The sequence below is a fragment of the Elephas maximus genome, chromosome 16, assembly GCF_024166365.1.
Source record: "Elephas maximus indicus isolate mEleMax1 chromosome 16, mEleMax1 primary haplotype, whole genome shotgun sequence".
Taxonomy (NCBI): Eukaryota; Metazoa; Chordata; class Mammalia; order Proboscidea; family Elephantidae; genus Elephas; species Elephas maximus.
Window position 1 is genome coordinate 50,312,801 of NC_064834.1, and position 23,195 is coordinate 50,335,995.

Genomic DNA, 23,195 nt, shown 5'->3' on the forward strand with positions numbered 1-23,195 from the left:
AAAGACTTCTGCTTTTATTTCAACAAGCAACAACAAAAGGTAATTGACCTAGAAAAAACATAAGGTATTATCTTATGTATTTCTATCGGAAATCTTTGTTGGTTCCTAAAGGTCATGACCTTGGTATCTGTACTGTCTACAAATATAATATCTAAGATGAAATAACCTGAAATTTGTCATCTGTGGCACTCACAAAAGACCCTTTGAACCCACCAAAGGGCATTCCTTCATTCCTTTTTTTCCTCTCCCTTCTTTTCTCTCTTTTTTCTCCCTCCCTCTTTCTTTCTTGTCAGATTGTTTTCAGATATTACTTTAGTGTCTTAGGTGACCTGATGAGGTTAGACAAAGTGCAGCTCTTTTGATTTCCAGAGCTGACTTAGCTCTTGCATCATCGGCAGGTGGCTTCAAGGATGGTATAGTATGCTCCTAAGCTCAAGTGCAGTGAAGCTATAATTGCTTCTTCTCCCTAATTTATTTACGTTGCCAATTTGCTGTAGCTGTAATCCCTCAGTATTGCAATCTGGGAATGATATAAATGGTTGATGGCAGAGTGACATTTTTAATTTTTGCTTCTCAGTGATTCACATAATGTGCTGTCATTAGCACTTGGATGTGACATATCATGGTTTCCAGAGTTTACTGGGCTATTTATAAATACCAAATGAAGGTGTAAAAGCGCTAGAACAGGCAGTCCCCGGGTTCAGAACAAGATCCGTTCCTAACTGTTCCTTTAAGTCAAATTTGTGGGTAAGTCAGAATATGTGCATATGGTTCTTGTTTAGCCTTACTTTAGTGCAATAAAGGCTCGGCCTTTTCAATGATTTAAAAGCTACAAGTGCAGCAAGTGAAGGTGATTGTGATGAAGAATTTGTTGCAAGTAGGGGTTGGTTCAATGGTTTCACAGTGAGGACAAATTTACATAACATTAAAGGGCAAGTACCAGTTGTCCATAAGTCGGACATTCATAACCCCGGGACTTACTGTATTGCAGTGTGCTTGCTTCCTTAATTGCCTTCACCAGAAAAGGCTGGCAGCATGTTCTCTGGAGGTAAATAAAATGTAATTTTTAGTTTGTCTTTAACCACTTGCAGGCAATACCTCTCAAGTGCAGGAATCAGAGCGTTCCTTTCCCGCCTCCCTAATAAATCTGAATCCTATTGTCATCTGATTTTCTAGTAATTTAATTTTTACAAAAAAAAATCTACTTTTAATACTTTAGTTATCATTGCTTGAATTAATTTCCATTTTCTGTACAAATATTCAAATGTACATTATTTCATTACTCTTGCGTTCAAGTTAAGGAGCCCTAGTTGTGCAATGGATGAGTGCTTGGCTGCTAACCAAAAGGTTGGAAGTTCAAACCCACCCAGCAGCTCCGTGGGAGAAAATACCTGGCAATTTGCTCCCATAAAGACTACAGCCTAGAAAACCCAATGGGGCAGTTCTACTCTGTCATATAGGGTTGCCATGAGTCAGAATTGATTTGATGGTACAAAATGACAACAACATGTTCAGGTTATTAATGATAATTATTACTGCAACTTGCATAATTTTTCATTTTACAAAGTGACCTTATAAATAATAAAACCCAAAAATCCATTGCTGTCGAGTTGATTCCGACTCATAGCCACCCTACAGGACAGAGTAGAACTGCCTCATAGAGTTTCCAAGGACGCCTGGTGGATTTGAACCGCCGACCTTTTGGTTAGCAGCTGTAGCACTTAACCACTACACCACCAGGGTTTCCTTATAGATAATAATAGAAGCTAATATTTATTGAGTACTTATGTGGTAAAAGATACATATGCACTGGTTCATTTTAACAGCCCTCTGAGATAGGCACTATTATTATCTCCATTTTATGAGAGGAATTTGACATTTACTGAGGTTTAGTAATCTGCCCAAGGACATTCAGTGAGTAAATGATAGAGCTGGGTTTTAAGCTCAGGTCAGTCTGATTCCAAAGTCAATACTTCTAAGTACTACATTCAAATACTCCCTGCCCCCCAACTCTAGCACAACTAGCCTTGTTTTCACAGAGGATTTTTAAAAATGCACGTAATTAGAAATGCGTGGTGCTGCATTTTGAGCCTGGATTTTTGATTCTAGGCCCAGAGCTCCTTCTGCTTCACAAGGCAGCTTCCATTGGGGGTGAGCTGTAGCAACTGCTAGCATGAGTTCCTGACACCCCATGGACACGGCTTAGGTTGATAAATCAGCAAAGGATGACCGCTGGTATTAAAGGACCAGAGGGGCTTCTATGTAAAAGCGTTAGGGGCAAATGAGCTGCCTGCCTGGTCAGATGGTCCAGGGCACAGGCTCTGATCTGAAAAGCTAGGGTTCAGAGGCACAGAAGAGAAAGGAAGCAAGTCATGCCCCCTGGGCACACAGCCCAGGCTCTTTGGCCACTGGGAGTCAGCCTGAGTCCTAGCAATTGATCCTGCAGGCAAGGATGCCCTTCTCTCAGCAGCTGCAGATTCCCACAAAGGAATGCTGCACATGGAGAAGTCTTTGTCAGGGCCTATAATGAGAGGATTGGGTTTCACATCACAGCTACCCCTAAACAGGTAAACTCTGCTTCTTTCATCTTCCTGATGGCTCCCACGGGAAAAAAAGAGAGAGAAAGGAGGCTACACCAAGAAACAGGTCACAGGTTGGTTTGGCTGGGTTTTGTGTCTCTCCCACTCCACCACCTCCAGGTCTGTAGCTTTGAAATGTTCATACACCCTGTGTGGTCACTGGACAGTAATGGGAATAGCTTTCTTAAATAATTTTTCATAATCCATCCACCATAAGTCACTGGAAAATTAACACCTTTGTACCTTTGAACATGCTATTGCTTCTGATTGGTAGATCCTCCCCAGATCTTCAACTCTTCTTCCTGTGGTTAACTTGGCCTTCTTCAAGGTCCACCTCAGGCATTGTCTTCTCCAGAAAACCTTCCATGATGCCCATGCCTGCCCTCCACTCAGACTAGCTTCCAGGTTACTCTTCTGTCCTGCAAAAGCACTTTTGCCATAGTTTCAGCTGACTTATCCCTCTCCTCATGCATGCTGTGAGCTCCTGGAGAGCAGGCACAGTGTCTCCAGTGTCTAGCTTAGTATCTAGCACATAGTATGACTGGGGTAAGTGTTTATTAATGAATGAATAATGAATGATAAACAAATAGACTGGTAGACTATCTGCTTAGCTATTTAAAGTACTACTTAATACTTTCAAAACATTTTTTTTTCAAAATAGCCTTTATTTTTTTCAGATTATAAAAATAATAATGCTGATTGCAGCAATCTTAGATAAAAACAAAACCCACAAAGAAGAAAATAAAAAGCCTTGTAATCCCACCACCCAAAGAAAACCATTTTTAATATTTAGACATAGTCCCTTACAGTAATTTTCTATGTGTATGTGTATATACATGTATTTTTTTCCTCAAAGAACCTGAATTCTATTATCATATCTATTTTATCATGGATCACAACAATAACTTTTAGAGGTACAGGAGGTATTTTTATCCTTATGTAAGCTGATAAGAAAACTGGAACCCAAAGATGCACAGCTAATTAATGGCAGAGTTAGTACTAGAACCCATGAATCTTGTTATTGTCTCAGGTTCCTGCTGCTCCATGTTTTATCTCCAAATTAAGTGTTGTTCTTTTTGCTGAAAGAAATTGTCCAGCAATCCAGCATCAATGGGATACGTGCTTATAATTGGGTGTCCCCCTAGCCTTCTGGAAAGGGACAGATTTAAGCCGATCCTATGTCCACACAATGACTGTGTAGTGTATAAAGGGCACTGCCTCTAACATTTCAAAGGGAATCCAGAGTGGAATACCTAGGATCACATCCGTGTGATAGGCTAACCAACTGAGCTAGGTACGTACAAGCAAGACTCAGAGTTTCTTTCCAAAGGCCAAGTGACCTCCATATAATGGTGGTTTGGCTCAGAAAATGTTGCTATGGGAACCAAAGCCATAGGTTCAATCCTACCATAGACTAGTCATTTGTACTACAATCCATGACCACTGACTGTATTCTAGAACAATGTACACATAGCAGGTGCTCAATAAGCATGCACTGGACTGAAGTGAATATTTCACATTGTTCAGCAGGGACAATAGGCAAAAAAGAATGCTGAGAGCAGATATCCCCACAACTACTTCAGTATAGAGAAGGTAATCCAATGTGATATAGTCTTTTATTCTAAATAAATTCTAAATAGAGGACTAAATTATAATCCCCCAAATATCCACACACTAGATTGTTAGTTCTTCAGATAAGGGGACCTTTTTTTTTTTTATCTTATTTTTCTGCATACCCCCAGAATACCTAGCACAGAGCCAGACACACTGGAGATGTCTGGTTTTTAAACTGAAATATACTAGTGTGAAGACTGACTCTGCTAGCCTAGTGTGGGTGCTAAGATGTTGACTAGTAATTCACCGTTCCTTTTCCTGAAACCTCAGTAAATCAAACGTTTAAAAGAAGCAGCAAGCTAAATTCCAAAACCCTGTCTTAGGAGAAATGCCCATGGCTGGTGGGGTCTGGACTATGTCCACTGAATCTGCAGATCTCTCTGTTCACAAACATCATCTATTCCCAAGGGATTCCATGACTGACTGGCTGTGGAGACTCAAATGTCCCCTCTTTCCCAACGGCAGGGAGGTCATGGGGGAGGGGTGGGAGTGGAGTGATGAAACACGGCTGAACTAAATGTTCTTTTCTTCCCAGACAAGGAAAGTCTCACAACAGGAGGAGGGTTTGGCACTTTTTTAAAAGAACAACCATGAAGAACATGGAATGTAGTTGAAAATTACCTTTTCTGAAGACAAGTTCTCTTTTAAAGGGCCACCTGCATGTTTTCTCTTACCTTAGATTAGAATGGCCCTGTCAGAGCTGGGCAGAAATCAGACAAACTGGGATCAAAGATGACTAGGGGGTAATATGGGTTGAGGAGTCAATAGGACAATATTTTTACTTTTTCTGAGTTTATCCAAGAGCACCAACAAAAAGAAAAAATAGTATTTGTTAATAAGAACCTTTACTGAAAAGCACTGTGCTGGGTTGAAGGAGCTGGAAGAGAAAATACTGACTTTTCTGGAGGCAACCAAAACACAACTCTCTAATCCCCTAAGCTCTCAACAAACTCTCTTGAAGATTTAATCACAATGTAAAATCCACAAGTTTTTATTGGCAGTATTAGGTTATCAGCTGCACAACTCTCTGAAGTGACAACCAATACGATTCCCGGGTCTGTCTCCATTACACATTCCAAGGGCCTGCTGGCAATGTCTGTCAGAATGGTGCCCTGGACTAGCCTTGTAAATTCTTTCCAGGGGAGACTTAGGACTCTCCCAGCTGCCAGGTTCACTACTTATAAGGTACAGAATTTATTAGCACAAAAAAAAAAAAAGTTAAAAAGAAATCTTGCTACCTTTTTAAGTGCTTTTACATACAGTTTCTTTATTAGAGTTTGGTGTTTTCAGAAATACAGCTGCCCAGCTTACTGGAGTCTTTGTGCTAAATCAATGGGACTTGTTTTAGCTACCTATGAACTCCTGTGAGCTCTGCTGCCATCATGTAACAACCAAGATCTCTTGCACCATTGTTTTAAAGGAAGTCATTGCAGCAGCTCTCGTTTGGTGAGAACAAATCCATGAGGACTGGCATCTTAACCTACACACAGCCATGCAAAACTTCATAGAGAGGTGATACAGAATTCAGATTTCCTCAGCTCTGGAAATCAAGGCTACCTAATTGCCCAAAGACCTTTTTCTACTCTAGGTTTCCTTTCTCCTGTTCCCATCTCCACCTAATTCTAAGGCAAACATTGGCCTCAGACCATAGCGGGGGACCAAAGACAGTGCCCCCAAGAGATAATGTGGCATAGTGGAAAGAAAATAGGATTGAGAACCGGAAAACTCCAAGAGTTCCAGCTCTTACTATTTGTGTAACCTTGGATAAGTCACTGAATAACTTCATAGAACCTTAGTTTCTCTTCAACAAAATGAGTATAATCATACTTATCTCACCACGCTTTCATCAGAGAAATGGCAAATTGCCATTATTTTGTTTATACATTTATTTATTTCCCATTTTCAATATGTTTCACTAGATTATATGGTTCCAAGAGTCCAGGAACTTGTCTTTTTAGCTTACTACACTATCCCCAGTGCCTGGAATAGTGATCAGCACATAGGAACTGATCAAGATTTTTTTTTTTTTAATTGTACTTTAGATGAAGGTTTACAGAAAAAGCTAATTTCTCATTAAACAGTTGGTATGCATATTATTTTATGACACTGGTTAACCACCCCATGACTTGTCAACACTCTCCCTTCTCAACCTTAGGTTCCCTATTACCAGTTTTCCTGTCCCCTCCTGCCTTCTAGTCCTTGTTCCAGGGCTGGTGTGCCCCTTTAGTCTCATTTTGTTTTATGGGCCTGTCCAATCTTTGGCTGAAGAGTGAACCTCAGGAGTGAATTTACTACTGAGCTGAACGGGTGTCTGGGGGCCATACTCTCAGGGTTTCTCCAGTCTCTGTCAGGTCAGCAAGTCTGGTCTTTCTTTTTGAGTTAGAGTTTTGTTCTACATTTTTCTCCAGCTCTGTCTGGGGCCCTCTACTGTGATCCCTGTCAGAGCAGTCAGTGGTGGTAGCCGGGCACCATCTAGTTATACTGGACCCAGTCTGGTGGAGGCTGTGGTAATTGTGGTCCACTAGTCCTTTGGACTAATCTGATTAAGATATTTTTGAATGAGAGAGGGAAGGAATAAATGGAAGAAGAATGAAAGAAAGGAAAAAGGAAGAAAAGAAGGAAGGCAGGACAGAGTTTTCAGAGCATTATTGATGTAACATATGTGAAAGTGATCTGGAAATTGTTAAATATTATTTACATTGTTAAAAAACCATAACTAACATTTGATACATTAATTATGCCAGAGAGATCTTTGAAAAATCATTTAGATCATGTCACTTTTCTGCTTAAGACCTCCCAATAGCTTTTCATACTACTTACAGTAAAAGTCTGTCTCCCTTCAGCTTGCAAAGCTCTATGTGATCTGACTTTTGACTACCTCATTTGTAACAAGTCTCCCCATTCCCTACCAGCCACTCTGGTCTTCTTGTGTTTTCTCAAACATGCCAAGTTTATTCTTGCCTTGGAGCCTTTGTACTAGCCCTTTCCCCTGCCTAGAAAGTTCTTCTGTGAAACCTGCATGGCTGACTCCTTATTGTTATTAAGATCTTGACTTAAATGTCACCTTGTCAGAGAAGCCTTCCCTGTAGAACCACTCCAAAGTAGCCTTCAGTGACTCCCAGCTGCAGTTATCTATGTATCTGTCTGTCTGTCTGTCTATCATCTATCCATCCATCTAACCACATATCACTAATTTCTTCCTCAGAATCTGATGTTCAATAAATATTTATTTTTGTGTGACATTATATTTGTTTAATGCTTTCATTTCACAGATGCTTCTCTATTTTTTTCTCTAATTATTAGTTTCTCTTGTCTGCATAAGTTTATGAGTTTCACAAAAAAACAAACAGAGCAAAACCCTATGGTTCCAAACTAAAAATTCACTCCCTATTTTTTTTTATTCCTTTCCACCCCACCTCCATACACAACTTTGAGAGAGTTATTCTTGCCCCATGAATAAAGGCAACTGCACCAGCCATTGCTAATATTTGTGATTTAATTGGAGTGATTTACAAACAGGGACACAGTAATTATTTAGTGCTCAAACCTAGAAGGATTCTTCTTCTTCTTTTTTTTTTTTTTTTTTACATCATAGCCCTTTATTCCGAAATACTCAGTACATACTTTCTAAAAACAGGTACGTTCTCTTATGTTCCTACAGTGCAATTGTCAACTTCATAAACTGACATTGTTATAAAACTTTTATCTACCCAACTGTCCATATCCCAGTTTTGTCACTTTATTAATATTCTTTATAGCATTTTCCCCCTTCAGTCCAGGATCCTGTCTAGGATCAAGTATTGCAATTAGTTGTCATCTCTCCTGCCACAGATTGAACTGTGTTCTCCAAAAATGTGTATCAATTTGAGTAGGTCATGATTCCCCGTACTGTGTGATTGTCCACCATTTTGTCATCTAATGTGATTTTCCTGTGTTGTAAATCCTACCTCTATGATGTTAATGAGGCAGGATTAGACACAGTTATATTAATGAGTTAGAACTCAATCTGCAAGATTAGTGTCTTGGTCATCTAGTGCTGCTATAACAGAGATACCACAAGTGGATGGCTTTAACAAAGAGAAGTTTATTTTTTCATAGTCCAGTAGGTTAGAAGTCTGAATTCAGGGCGCCGGCTCCAGGGGAAGGCTTTCTGTCTTTGTCAGCTCTGGAGGAAAGTCCTTGTGATACATCAGTCTTCCCTTGGTCTGGGAGCATCTCAGCACAGGAACCTTGGGTCCGAAGGATGCTCTCTGCTCCTGGCGTTGCTTTCTTGGTGGTATGAGTTCCCCATGTCTCTCTGCACACTTCTGTCTTTTATATCTCAAAAGAGATTGGCTTAAGGCACTATCTAATCTTGTAGGTCTCATCAATGTAAGTGTCAATAACCCATCTCATTACATCATAGTGATAAGATCTACAACACATAGGGAAATCACATTAGATGACAAAATGGTAGACAATCATACAATACGGGGAGTCATGACCTAGCCAAGTTGACAGATATTTCTGGGGGACACAATTTAATCCATGACAATTAGGTTGTATCTTGAGTCAATCTCTTTTGAAATAAAGAAGAAAGAAGTGAGCAGAGAGAGAGGAGGGCCTGGTACCACCAAGAAAGAAGCTCTGGGAGCATAGTGTATCCTTTGGACCCAGGGTCCTTATGCTAAGAAGCTCCTAGACTAGGGGAAGATTAATGGCAAGCACCTTTCCCCAGAGCTGACAGAGAGAGATAGCCTTCCCGTGGAGCTGGCACTCTGAATTCTGGCTTCTAGACTCCTAAACTTTGAGGAAATAAATTTCTGTTTGTTAAAGCCATCCACTTGTGGTATTTCTGTTATATCAGTAGTAGATAACTAAGATATTTCCTTAATGAATTTTTGTGTGTGTGTCTTTTACGTAAAAGTCCACAGTGCAAATTAGTTTCTCAATCAAAAATTTATACACAAATTGTTTTGGAACATTGGTTGCAATCCTCCCAATGTATCAGCACTTTCTCCCTTTCCAAGGTTCCTTATGTCCATTCATACAGGTTTCCTGTCCCTTCCTGCCTTCTCATCTTTGCCGTTGGGCAGGTGCTGCCCATTAGGTCCCCTATACTTGATTGAGCTAAGAAGCATGTCCTCAAACGTGTTACTGTTTCATAGGCCTGTCTAATCTTTGGCTCAAAGGTGGACTTCAAGAGTGGCTTTGGTTCTGAGTTAGCAAGATGTCCAAGGGCCATAGTCTTGGGGGTCCCACCAGTCTCTGTCGGACCAGTAAGTCTGGTCTATTTGTGAATTTGAGTTTTGGTTGAATTTTTTCTCCCTTTTTTTGACTGGCGTCAGTAATGTAGGGGTGATACAGTATCTCACTGTAGTTTTGATTTGCATTTCTGTAATGCCTAATGATCTCAAGCAGCTCCTCATGTGTCTGTTAGCCGCCTGAATGTCTTCTTTGATGAAGCGCCTGTTCATATTCTTTGTCCATTTTTTAATTGAATTATTTGTCTTTTTGTTATTGAGGCATTGAGGTATTCTTTAGCTTTTAGAGATCAGACCCTTGTTGGATACGCCGTACCCAAAAATTCTTTTTCCCAGTCTATAGGTTCTTTTTTTTTTTTTTTTTGGTGAAGTCTTTTTATGAGCTTAAGTGTTTACTTTTCAGGAGCTCCCAGTTATCTAGTTTATCTTCTGGTGTTTGTGCATTGTTCGCTATGGTTTGTATTGAATTTATGGCATGTATTAAGGCCCCTAGCATAGTCCCTAATTTTTATTCTGTGATCTTTGTCATTTTAGGTTTTATATTTAGGCCTCAGATCCATTTTGAGTTAGTTTTTGTGTATGGTGAAGTATGGGTTCTGTTTCATTTTTTTTACAGATGGACATCCAGTTTTGCCAGCACCATTTGTTAAAAGACTGTCTTTTCTAGAGGAATTCTTTTGAGGCATGGAAATGGTGCTGCCCAGTGCTAAGCTATTCTCTGTTTTGGTCTAGGAGGCTTCCTGGCTAGGAGTGGGATCAAGGATGGCTTGGGGGAGAGGGAGAGACACTAGTTTCAGTTTGGGCTTTATTTGCTTATGGTAAAGCCCTGTGCAGCAGTGATTGTACAGGAAGAAAGAGCACTGGACCAGGGCACAGGAACAGGTTCTAGAGCTGTCTCTGTATCTCCCCATCTCCACCCCACCCCAAGCTATCAGACCCTCTGTTAAATGAGGTAGAATTGGATCATCTCAAAGAGGAATCCCAGCTCTTACTTCCAGAGTTGATGAGAAGAGTCTGACCTTTCATCTTGACCATGACATGTGTGAAGAAGGATAATGCTCTTTTTAGCTCATCTGATAAGCCTAGCTTTTCTGGCTAAGTGGGATTTTTCTGATTGGCCACTAAAGTCCCTGGACAAACCCAGATCTGAGCCCTGGTGGTGCAGTGGTTAAGTGTTCAGCTGCTAACCAAAAGGTTGACAGTCTGAATCCACCAGCCGCTTCTTGGAAATACTATGGGGTGGTTCTACTTTGTTCTGTAGGGTTGCTATGAGTCAGAATTGGCATCACGGCAATTGGTTTGGTTTGGTTTTTCCTAGAGAAGATGATGCACTGGGAAAATCCCCGCATTGTCATATGGGGATCAACATCTAACTGTAAGTCCATGTCGTTTACTTCCCCAAGAGATGAGTTCCTACTGTATCTGATCTTGGTTAACACTCTCCCATCTGCTTTCAACATGTTGCATTTGACGTTAACTAATGTCTCCTATTAGCATTAAAAGAAAACAGTCTGGAAAAGTTCACTCCGAAGCAGAGTTCAAACAGGCCACAAATAGAAGTGGAATCTCAAATGTGTAAGGTTTCTTTAAAAATAATAATATATTAAAAATATTATAGGTAAAATGTATACATATATTGTGTATATATGTGTATATGTGGGTGTATATAGATATTTGTTGTATGTATGTGTATAGATACATGTATTTTTCTGTATATGTGTATGTGTGTGTGGTGAAGCCAAAAGTCTGTGAAATGGGTCAAGGGAATAGAAGACAAGAATGTTTCTGTCTGATTTATGAAATTAAAGATAACAGAAAGAGGAGAAAAATCTCCCCAGGTGGGTACAAGGCATGGCCAAAAGTACTTGATCACATGAAAAGGAGTTGGGAATCTTTATCTCACACTTACTGGTAATGGGTTAAAATTCTGGTCCACGAGGTGATTGTATCCATAGTCAAAGAATGAATGCCGTATCACAACATCGATGCCCTGATTGGCCAGCATTCCTAAAGTGTTCAACCATCTACAAAGCAGGAAAAAAAGTTATATCAATACATTTTAAAAATGGCATATAACAAGCTCTATAAAAAAAAAAATTTTTTTTTTTATAGACAGTAGCTAAGATATACGTACACACACACACTATCCCCACCATGAAATTTACCTGTGACTTTAATCTAAGGAGAAAATTATTTTAAGCATTGAATGCACAACTGGAGAAATTTTAGAGATTATCAAATCCAACCTCTGTGTTTTATAAGGAAAGAAATGGAGTCCCAGAGAAGTAAAATGGTCACAAAATAGCTTGTTGCTAATGACTTATCTTTTATTCCTCTAATGCTAACAAATAAAATGAACACCTTTGCTACTTGTAAGCCTAACATTATCCTCCATGGCCACAGGACACACAATCACAGGAGCACACAAAACAATACATTCCATCATGCAAACATGTATATATATATCCTTTCATATGACTCTAACCCACATAGTCCTATGACCTACATAAGTGTGTTCCGGTCATAAATGTCCTTCATATATCACTGTCAGCAACAATGCAATAATTAGTTTCCTTGATACAATAACTATACAGAAATTCAAGTATGCTATCATCCACACATAATAGAGGGCCCGCATGCTCACACACTTATCACATACCTCCCTATGCAAAACACCCACTTCCCAAGGCATGCTATCCTTAAAAAATGCTACTTTCTAGGTTCTTCCAACACCCACTGCTAACTCTATCTTCATTATTTATACATTTATTCATTCATGCATTCACTTTTCTTTGTGTTCTTACTTCTGAAAGTTAGGGAAACTTCTAATTATAATAATATATACATTAAGAAATCTATCTTGGAGCTACAGTCTTCTCAGTATGAAAGATAATATGCTTCACAATCTGTCCCAAGTATTCATGTCCGTCTGGCTTCATCTGTCACTCCTCTCCCCGCTTTTTTCACCCTAAACCACATTCTCCATGCTCTAAGGTACATAAAACAGCTCTCGACTACCCAAATATGCTATGCTCTCTCAAACCTACGTGTGACTTTATACACGTTTTTCCTTCTGCTTAGAATTCCCATCCTCTCCTCTTCCAACCTCCTTCCTTCCATCTGGCAAATGTCTCTCATCTATTACTAATCTCTAAATCAAATGTCATCTAAACTCTTCCGCCCCAGCCAACAGTTAACGCCTTTCTCCTCTGTCTTTCCCCAGAACTCTGTTATTCATACTTCTCTCCTAACCTACAGCATGGCATCACTTACTTCTCTGCCTTGTCCCTATCCCCGTGAGGGTATAAGCTCATCAAGTATAGGTACATTGTCTTAAACTTGTACCCAAAACACCCATTCACAGTTACTGGCACACTTTGGGTATTCGATGTTACTTACTAAGTTGAAATTGATATATATAAAATTGTCGTTGTTGTTGTTAGGTGCCGTGGAGTCATTTTCAACTCATAGCAACCCTAGGTACAACAGAATGAAACACTGCCGGGGCTTGGGCCATTCTCACAATCGTTGCTGTGTTTGAGCCCATTGTTGCAGCCACTGTGTCAGTCCATCTTGTTGAAGGTCTTCCTCTTTTCTGCTGACCCTCAACTTTACCAAGCATAATGTCCTTCTCCAGGGACTGGTCCCTCCTGATAACATGCCCAAAGTATGTGAGACAAAGTCTTGCCATCCTTGCTTCTAAGGAGCATTCTGGTTGTATTTCTTCCAAGACAGATTTATTCATTCTTCTGGCAGTCCATGGTATATTCGATATTCTTTGCCAACACCATAATTCAAAGGCATCAATTCTTCTTCAGTCTTCTTTATTCATTGTCTAGCTTTCACATGCGTATGAGGTAATTGAAAATACCATGGCTTAGGTCAGGTGTACTTTAATCATCAAGGTGACATCTTAGCTTTTCAACACTTTAAAGAGATCTTTTGCAGCAGATTTGCCCAATGCATGCACTGTTTGACTTCTTGACTGCTGCTTCCATGGGCATTGATTGTGGATCCAAGTAAAATGAAATCCTTGACAACTTCAAGGTTTTCTTCATTTATCATGATGTTGCTTATTAGTCCAGTTGTGAGGATTTTTGTTTTCTTTATGTTGAGGTGTAATCCATACTGAAGGCTATAGTCTTTGGTCTTCATCAGTAAGTGCTTCAAATTTTCTTTGCTTTCAGCAAGCAAGGTTTGTCTTCTGCATATCACAGGCTGTTCATGAGTCTTCCTCCAATCCTGATGCCGTGTTCTTCTTCATGTAGTCCGGCTTCTCGGATTATGTGCTCAGCATACCAGATTGACTAAATATGGTGAAAGGATACATCCCTGACCCACACCTTTCCTGATTTTAAAACATAAAATTAGATTCTAGGAACTTTGAGAATCACCAAACATTCAGTACGGTATAAATGCTATTCATGAATAATGAATGAGTGAATAAATGACAACAACCAGAACCCCTGCTTCCCCATGGCTCTTTAGAGAGGAATGGTTGGAACTGACGTTATCTTAGCCTTCCTTCTATAACAAGCCCCCTGTGAAGGGGAAATAAATGGTATTCCAAGGAACAAATTAAACAACGTTATTATTTTTCAAATCTGTAACCATATGGACCTCAAAACCAGTGATGTATAAATGAATTAAGTTTCTTCCTTCCTGGAATAAAAAGCAATGTTAATTTTTATATTATGACTAACTGTTATTACATATTTTCAAATCTCTTTCACATTTATGTTTGTATTTTATTCTCATAAAATGAGCCAACAAATATTTACTGACAACTAGAGTTACAAAAAAACAACATGAAGCAAAGCAAAACAAAAGCTTTAAAGCAAAAGAAAAATCTGATAATAATACAGTCTGACTTTTTTTTTCCCCCCCTTTTGGTTCACATCAGGACATTGCGACCCAGGGAACTGAAATTACTTTTGGAATACTACATGGCTAAGCTACTTCCTTTTGTCTTTTCATTAATTTAGCAACCCTGTGAATCAGGATGACAGATTTAGCTTTTTCTTTAGCCACTGAGGCCCAGTATTAAATAACTAGTCAAAGTATATCCTGTGGTAGAGCTATAACAAGAATTCTGTCCTGATGCCTCCTAAATCAGTACTCTTTTCATATTGAAACAGCACAAATACAAGAGGGTCTATATCTAATGAATAAACCAAAACCAAATCCATTGCCTTTGAATCCTTTCAACACATACCGATCCTATAGAACAGAGTGGAACTGCCCCACAGGGTTTCCAGTGCTGTAATCTTTATGGAAGCTGACTGTCACATCTCTCTCCTATGGAGCTGCTGGCGGGTTCGAGCTACCTACCCTTCAGTTAGCAGCTGAGTATTTAACCACTACACCAACGGATGTTTGCCTATAAAAAGAAGTATGCCTTATTCACTTACTAAATGAGTGAAGAAACAAAACAATGGGTAAACACATAATCCCATACAGTGCCTCTTTTATCTACACTAGTGTGATGAGTCTCTACATCTAGCATGTCTGGATATTAGTATAGGACTATATCTTTGTGTTTTTACATGCAAAGAGATCCTATTTATTCACTCATTTATTATTCATCAACAGCATTTATTAATCAACAGTCAATTGCCAGATCTTGTTTTCAGTATTGACGGTAGATATGAAAATGCCTGTTGACAATGTAAGACATTTGTAAAGCACCGGGTCTGTGAATACCTGTTTATATGCGTTATTCAAAATGATATCAAATTCCTACTTACTTGTGACCTCTACACAGCCTAGCACGGTGGCCTGCAAAGAATATATACTCAATGAATACATGTTAATTAGTAAATCTGGTTTTTCACTACTGTATGAGGCAATTTTGAAGGAACTCTAAAGTGAGAGGAAAGAATATCCATCTTCCTCTTCAAACCACATTCTTGTAAGGCACATCCAGGTTCTGGGGTATTCAAAAATGACCACAACCAGGACCCCTGCTTCCCCATGGCTCTTTAGAGAGGAACGGTTGGAACTGAGGTTATCTTAGCCTTCCTTCTATAATAGCAAGCCCCCTGCAAAGGGGAAATAAGTGGTATTCCAAGTCTCCTTTTTATACCCAAGTAGAGAAAGGCAGTAAGATGACCGACACATCCCACCAAGGATGCTAGCCCAGCCATTACTTTTCATCCCACAAAAAATTTATTGAATATTAAATTTTCAGTAATTTAACATTCAATAAATTTGTATTGAATACAAATAATATTCAGTATTTTTTTTTTTATGTGTCAGACACTGCTGAGCACTGGAGACACAGTAGCATGCCAAGGGTGTATCTATAATTCACCAAAGAATCTCAAAACCCTGATTGGGAAACACTATCCTTGACTACTTGGTATAGCCGAGAACCAAAAGTCTGAGGAATAACACCTTCTTTCCAATTTCTTACTACCTCCTGGATCCTCCTAGAATGATTTACTTTTCTTTTTTTTTCCCCTAGGAAACAATTTATGCCCTTGGAGAACTGGGCTCAAAGGGCATATTGCTGGGTGTGGCCAGTGGAATTGAGAGTAACAGTGGAGTTGAGAGCTAATGAGTGATGAAGAGGTGAGAGAGAAGACCGGGAGCAGAACGCACTAATTTTCATCTGATGTATAGGGTCGCTATGACTTGGAATCGACTCGACGGCACTGGGTTTTATTATTTTTTTGGAGGGGGTGTGTCAATCAGGCATTGGGTATCTGAGCTACAACCAAGATCTAAACTGCTATGTTTATCTGTATTCTGTCCAGTGGCTGTAGAGATCTATGGATATGTGGCTGATGCTCATGAAAGGGCAGTTTTCAGATCAAGCTCTAATTTCTCCTTGAAGATCTGTGGTATTTTTCATTTCACATCCTCCCCTAAAGAGAAGAATGCTCATGAAAACTTTTAGTACAACTGGGCTGCTTACTAGGCCCTGAAAAAAGTCCTTCTGTAATGACTGAGGAAAAGCTATTCTGCTGCTTTCAGGCCCCTACCCCGCAAGGACTGACTGTTAGCCAACCTGGCCTCTCACTCTTGCCACAAGGCTCACATCTAAACCAGTGGGGAGTATATTCTTTGAAAACTATTCTCTGCTGATTCACTTCATTTCATTGACTTGCAGGATGCTTGTTAAACATATACTCTGTGCCACACACAGTGCGAGGTGCTGAGGACACAGAGATGGCAAACACAGGTATCACCACATATTATAGTGACTCATTGTCCTCATCTGCATTTTCCAGGATTCCATCTGTAAAGGCAATCTCTTTGACTGGCCTGATATGTTCTTCACAAATGTATTAAAGAAGCTGCCTCAATGGAGGGAAACTGTACCTATATAATTAGTAACAGCTGTTAGTAGTGAAACACATAGCTTAGGGCACAGCTACAATCATTTTTAGGAGGACTTTGCTCAGTCAAAAAGCCAAGGCTCCAGGATTCTACTGGACCAGGAGCAATTCATTTGGTTGGTCCCTGGTCCTGAGGGGTTTTTCCCCACCATGGGACCCTGCCAGGGTTGAGCAAGTCAGAAGCCCTTATGATTCTGGCTTAAGTCATTTTCCAGACTACTGCAGAAGTCTTTAAATTCATTTTCCCATCTTTTGCCTTTCCAAATTATTTCCAGAACTAAAGATTTAAAACACGGTTCAGACTGTGTTACTCCTCTCCTCCAAAATCTTCAATGGATTACCATTGACTATAGAACAAGATCTCACTTCCTCTACCTGGTTTCAAGGCCTTCATGATTTGGTGGTAAATCACTCACCTCCCCAGTCTCCACCCTTACTACATTCCTGAAGGCACTGAGTCTTTTGTCACACCATTTCCTCCCTCCTCTGTGCCTCTGCTCATCATGTTCCTTCAGTCTAGAATGTGTCCCTATGCCATCCCTACCATCCTCCACCTTAGAAATTATAGTAATCCTTCTATGACCCTCTCAAATACCACTTTCTCAAAGAAGCCCTTTCTGATCCTCCCAAAGAAATTCTTGACTCCTTTATATGTCTATCACTTTTCTTTTCTTTCTTTAGGACATGATGTGAAATGACTACTGTGAAGCAAAAAGAGCAGTGGTCTAATGAAACGGTAAAGAAGAATCGAGCAGATACGCCTGGGTTTGAGTCCAAGGTCTGCCACTAATTAGATGCGTGACCTTGGATAAGTTACTTCAGCCCTGTCCTTTAGTTTCCTCATCTCTCTTCCTTGGGTTGTTATAAAGATATACCGTAAAACCTGAGAAACCCAGAACCTGTGTAAGAATCTGTCAGGGGAGGAAAGCTCAAATATCTTTACTAAAAGGAGAGATAGAAGAGTGGAAAGACCGCACCCTATCAAAGGCAGAAAACTTGTGAGATCTGGAAAAAGAAGCCTGTCCTGTCGAGTTCTGGCTCTCACAGGTTTCATGTGTATATATATATATATATATATATATGGCAGTGGAGTGAGTTTATATATATATATATACACACACACACTTATTGAGATGTTTCAACAAATGGATGTATGCAGCGCTGGAGGTGCTCACTCATCTACGCCAAGAAATTTAGAAGACAGCTACCTGGCCAACCAACTGGAAGAGATCCATATTTGTGCCCATTAGAAGAAAGGTGATCCAAGAGAATGTGGAAATTATTGAACAATATCATTAATATCACACGCAAGTAAAATTTTGGTGAAGATCATTCAAAAATGGTAGTAGCAGTACATTGTCAGGGAACTGCTGGAAATTCAAACTGGATTCAGAAGAGGACACGGAATGAGGGATATCATGGCTGATGTCAGATGGATCTTGGCTGAAAGCAGAGAATACCAGAAAGATGTTTACCTGTGTTTTATTGAGTACGCAAAGGCATTTGACTGCGTGGACCATAACAAATTATGGATAACATTGCAAAGAATGGGAATTCCAGAACACTAAATTGTGCTCATGCAGAATTTGTACATATACCAAGAACAGAGCAAGGGGGTACTAAAAGGTTTAAAATCAGGAATGGGGTATTTCTTAGTCATCTGGTGCTGCTGTAACAGAAATACCACAAGTGGATGGCTTTAACAAAGGAAAATTTATTTCCTCACTGCAAAGTGACTAAAGTCCAAATTCAGGGCATGAGCTCCAGGGGAAGCCTTTCTCAGCTCTGGAGGAAGATTCCTTGTCATCAATCCTCCCCTGGTTGAGGAGCTTCTCAGGCACAGGGACCCCAGCTCCAAAGCTCTGCTCCAGGTGCTGCTTTCTTGGTGGTATGAGGTCCCCAACTCTCTGCTTGCTTCTCTTTCCTTTTATCTCTTAAGAGATAAAAGGTGGTACAGGCCACACCCCAGGGAAACTCCCTTTACTTTGGTTCAGGGAGGTGACCTGAGAAAGGGTGGAGTTACAATCCCACCCTAATCCTCTTAACATGAAATTACAATCATAAAATGAAGGACAATCACACAATACTGGGAATCATGGCCTAACCAAGTTGATACACACATTTTTAGGGGGACATAATTCAATCCATGACAGTGTAAACCAGGGTTGTATCCTTTCACCATACTTAACCAATCTATATGTTGAGCAAATAATCTGAGAAACTGGACTTTATGAAGAAAAACAGCATCAGGATTAGTGGAAGGCTCATTAACAACCTGCAAAATGCAGATAATACAACCTTGTTTGCTGAAAGCAAAGACGACTTGAAGCACTTACTGATGAAGATCAAAGACTGCAGCCTTCAGTATGGATTACACCTCAACGGAAAGAAAACAAAAATCCTCACAACTGGACCAATAAGCAACAACATGATAAATGGAGAAAACCTTGAAGTTGTCAAGGATTTCATTTTACTTGGGTCCACAAGCAACGGCCATGGGAACAGCAGTCAAGAAGTCAAATGATGCATGCATTGGGAAAATCTGCTGCAAAAGATCTCTTTAAAGCATTGAAAAGCAAAGATGTCAGTTTGAGGACTCTGGTGCACCTGACCCAAGCCATGGTATTTTCAATCACCACATATGGTTGTGAAAGCTGGACAATGAAGAGGGAAGACTGAAGAAGAATTGATGCCTTTGAATTATGGTGTTGGTGAAGAATATTTAATATACCATGGGCTGCTAGAAGAATGAACAAGCCTGTCTTGGAAGATAGCCAGAGTGCTCCTTGGAAAAGAGAATGGAGAGACTTTGTCTTAGGTTATCAGGAGTACTAGTCCCTAGAGAAGGACATCATCAGTGAACAAGAGGAAGTCCCTCGACAAGATGGATTGACACAGTGTCTGCCACAATGACCTCAAACATATCAACAATTGTGAGGATAGCACAGGACCAGGCAGTATTTCGTTCTGTTGTACATAAGGTCGCTATGAGTTAGAACTGGCTCGATAGCACCTAACAACAACAAATTCCTCACTTATTAACTATCTCATTATCCAACATTTCACATTTGTGACAATAGTAAAAAAATACTATCCAACTATTTTGTGCATTAACACAAAAGCTTTTTTGTAATAAACACTGAGATGGGAGGCAACAATAATGCTGGCTGTGATGGTTATATATCAACTTAGCTGGGCCATGATTCTCAGTGGTTTGGCAGTTATGTAATGACGTAGTCATCTTCCATTTTGTGATCTGATGTGGTCATCCTCCATTTTCGCATAATGTGGATTTTTGCATAATATTGTTTTGCATAATAACCTGGCCTTTGTAACTTAACCAGGTCAATAAGTGAGGAGTGGGTGTATGCTTGGCACATGGTACTTGGCACATGGCACTATATAGATAAAATTATTATTATGGTATTTATCTCCATAGCTTGATAATGTAACTATCTCCTTTCCCAGTCCCTCCAACAGTAAATTTCTGGAGTGCAAAAGCCATGTCTTATTCTTACCTATCTCCCAGGACTGTGGGGAGAATTAGATGAGAAAATGTATGTTATCTACACTGTGTCTTGTACTGTAGACATTAAATAAAGCTTCTTATTACTATTATAGTTGTCATTATTACTATTACTACAACTACTACCATCTTTGCTCAGATGCCTGTGCCTGACATTGTAGTATCTAGAGAAGGCACTAATCACTGTTTGTTGAATGGTTAAATACATTCCCGTGTGAAGAGATGAAATGGATCCTCCACCCCTGGGTAGAATAATGTGCAGGGCTTGAGGTTTAATGTCATTCTTTTCTCAAAGCCTCTCCCAGTAAAATTACAAGGGTCACTCACAAGAATCCTGCAGCATAGGAATCAGACAGATTGTTTGTGCCTCCAGCGGAGGTGGTGACCACACCTTCAAGCCAAATCTTCTTTCCTGGGGTGTATGCATTAACCACCTGTTCACAAAACAAAAACAGAAGGGGATAATGAGATTTTTAAAAGCACTTCCAAAATGACAAGAACACACATTCCCTTTAGGAAGCTTCTCATCTTCCCTGCTCCCAGGTGGTCATGATTTGTGCTTTTTTCATGAAGATGCACCCCATACTGTCAGTTGGCATACAAACACACAAAAAAATTAACATCCACATATGTCTCCTCAAGGAAATGATCATTTTTCCCTCAGTAAACACAGGTGACAATGTGACAAGAACAAGTGCATATTCGAGGACATAAGCTAGCTGCAACACCCTTCAAAGGAAAATATAAATCATACTGTGTTTTCATACTAACACACACTGAAAAGCAATTTTTTCTAATACTCTGTCATAGCACCTCCGTGGATTGTGTGCACTGTCCAGGCATCAGAGGGCACAAATCATAATAGAGAGTAGAAACCAACATTTGGGAGAGAGAGTTTATAATTACCACGGCATGCATATTGCAACTGCATTTAAAAAATAACTGCACTACGTATAAAAAGGAAAACCACTGACCCATGGGTAAAAGATTCTGCACAGGAAGCAACTACAGCTGCATCATGCCTTCAAAGAAGAGGTACAACCTCTTGTCAAAAGGTGGTCCTCTGAAGTTTTGAAATGGCCAGTCTCTGATCCACAAGTTGGAGAATTGCCAAAACTATCTAAATCAGGGCACAGATACTTCAGAAAGCAATCTGGGAGTACTTAGCGATAATATTGTATGGGGGTACACTTGAAAGCAGAGCCTGTCACAAAGGCTTGTGTACAGGTGGTTCCTTTGGGAAGCAGCACCAGGAAGCTGGGATGAGGAACTGGGTGACTGAAACAGAGAAGGGAAAACCAACACAAGGATGTGTTTTCAAGTTGGCAATCCTTGCTGTCAACTGGCGCTCAATCCCACAGTGATCTTGGTAGGAGCCGTATGAACTGTGTCGCAGAATTCAGTTTCCCTGGGGAGCAGATGCAAAAGGAATCATTTATCTCTTGGCTCCTATCTCCCAAAAGGCAAGAGTGGCCTCATGAATGTTAATTCCCCATGTTTCGCTGTGTAGGAATGAAAGTGCTGAATGGGTTTCCCAAGTACCCCACACCTCTGCCTCAGTCTTAGAGCAGGAATTGAGAGGTGAGGCACTACCGCATTGCACTAGAACCAAGAAGGTCACTGCCACAATGGCTAGAGTAAGAGGTGGGACTGAGAGGATGTCAGTGATGCGAAGTAAGATTGGATAAAGACAATAGTGTACTCAGATGCTGTCGTTGTTAGGTGCTGTCAAGTTGGTTCTGACTCATAGCAACCACATGTATAACAGAATGAAACATAGCCTGGTCCTGCACCATCCTCACAATTGTTGTTATACTTGAGCCTATTGTTACAGACACTGTGTCAATCCATCTCCTTGAGGGTCTTTCTGTTTTCGCTGACCTCTGCTTTACCAACATGATGTCCTTCTCCAGGGACTCATCCCTCCTGATAACACGTTCAAAGTATGTGAGATGATGTCTCACCGTCCTTGCTTTTAATGAGCATTCTGGATGTACTTCTTCTGAGACAGGCTTGTTAGTTCTTCTGGCAGTCTGTTGTATATTCAATATTCTTTGCCAACATCATAATTCAAATTCATCAATTCTTCTTTAGGCTTTCTTATTCACATGCACATGAGATGATTAAAAATACCATGGCTTGGGTCAGGCACACATAGTCCTCAAGGTGATAGCTTTACTTTTTAACACTTTAAAGAGGTCTTTTGCAGATTTGCCCAGTACCAAAAAAAAAAAAGGAAAAGTGCCCAGACTAATACAGACTGGGAAGAAGGACCTGGCAATATACTTCTGAAAAAACAGTCAGTGAAAACCTTATGGATAGCAGTGGAACATTTAGGTCCTATGGCCCACCAATTCCTCTTCTAGAGATATATACCAAAGCAATGCTTCCTCAAGTCTCTAAGGGGGCAAGTATGAGGATGTTCATTGTGTCATTGTTTACGGTGGGCGTGATGATTAAGATTGTGTGTCAACTTGACTGGGCCATGATTCTCAGTATTTATATGTGATCACACCCATGATGGGATCTGCTGTGAGTAGCCAATCAGTTGAAAGGGAGTTTCCTTGGGTGTGTGGCCTGCATCCGAATATAAGTGGATATTCTGGCTTTTGCCTGCTCTGGATCCTGCAGCTGCCTCCTGTTTGTCTGATCTCTGGTTCTTGGGACTTGAGCTAGCAGATCATCTGCTGATCTTGGGATTGATTGATCTTTGCAGCCTGTGAGCAAGAGTCCTGCCTTTGACCTGCCGATCTTGGGCTTGCCAGCCTCTGCAGCTACGTGAATCAAGAGAAGCCTTGTGGTCTTACCTGCTGATCTTGAGATTCATCGATCTGCACAGCCTGTGAGCAAGAGCCCTGCCCTCTGACCTGCTGATCTTGGGTTTGCCAGC

General features: G+C 40.3%; 1 protein-coding gene across 5 annotated transcripts in view; it reads right to left on the reverse strand.

Annotated features, from left to right (window-relative positions):
- HPSE2 (heparanase 2 (inactive)) overlaps positions 1-23,195 on the reverse strand; it is a 702,461-nt gene that overhangs the window by 131,831 nt on the left and 547,435 nt on the right. For all 5 annotated transcript variants that reach the window (XM_049855686.1, XM_049855684.1, XM_049855688.1 and 2 more), the window contains 2 exons: positions 20,633-20,739; positions 11,346-11,460 (listed from right to left, as the gene is read on the reverse strand). In XM_049855686.1, coding sequence (XP_049711643.1) covers positions 11,346-11,460; positions 20,633-20,739 — 222 coding nt within the window. The remainder of the gene's footprint in view (positions 1-11,345; positions 11,461-20,632; positions 20,740-23,195) is intronic.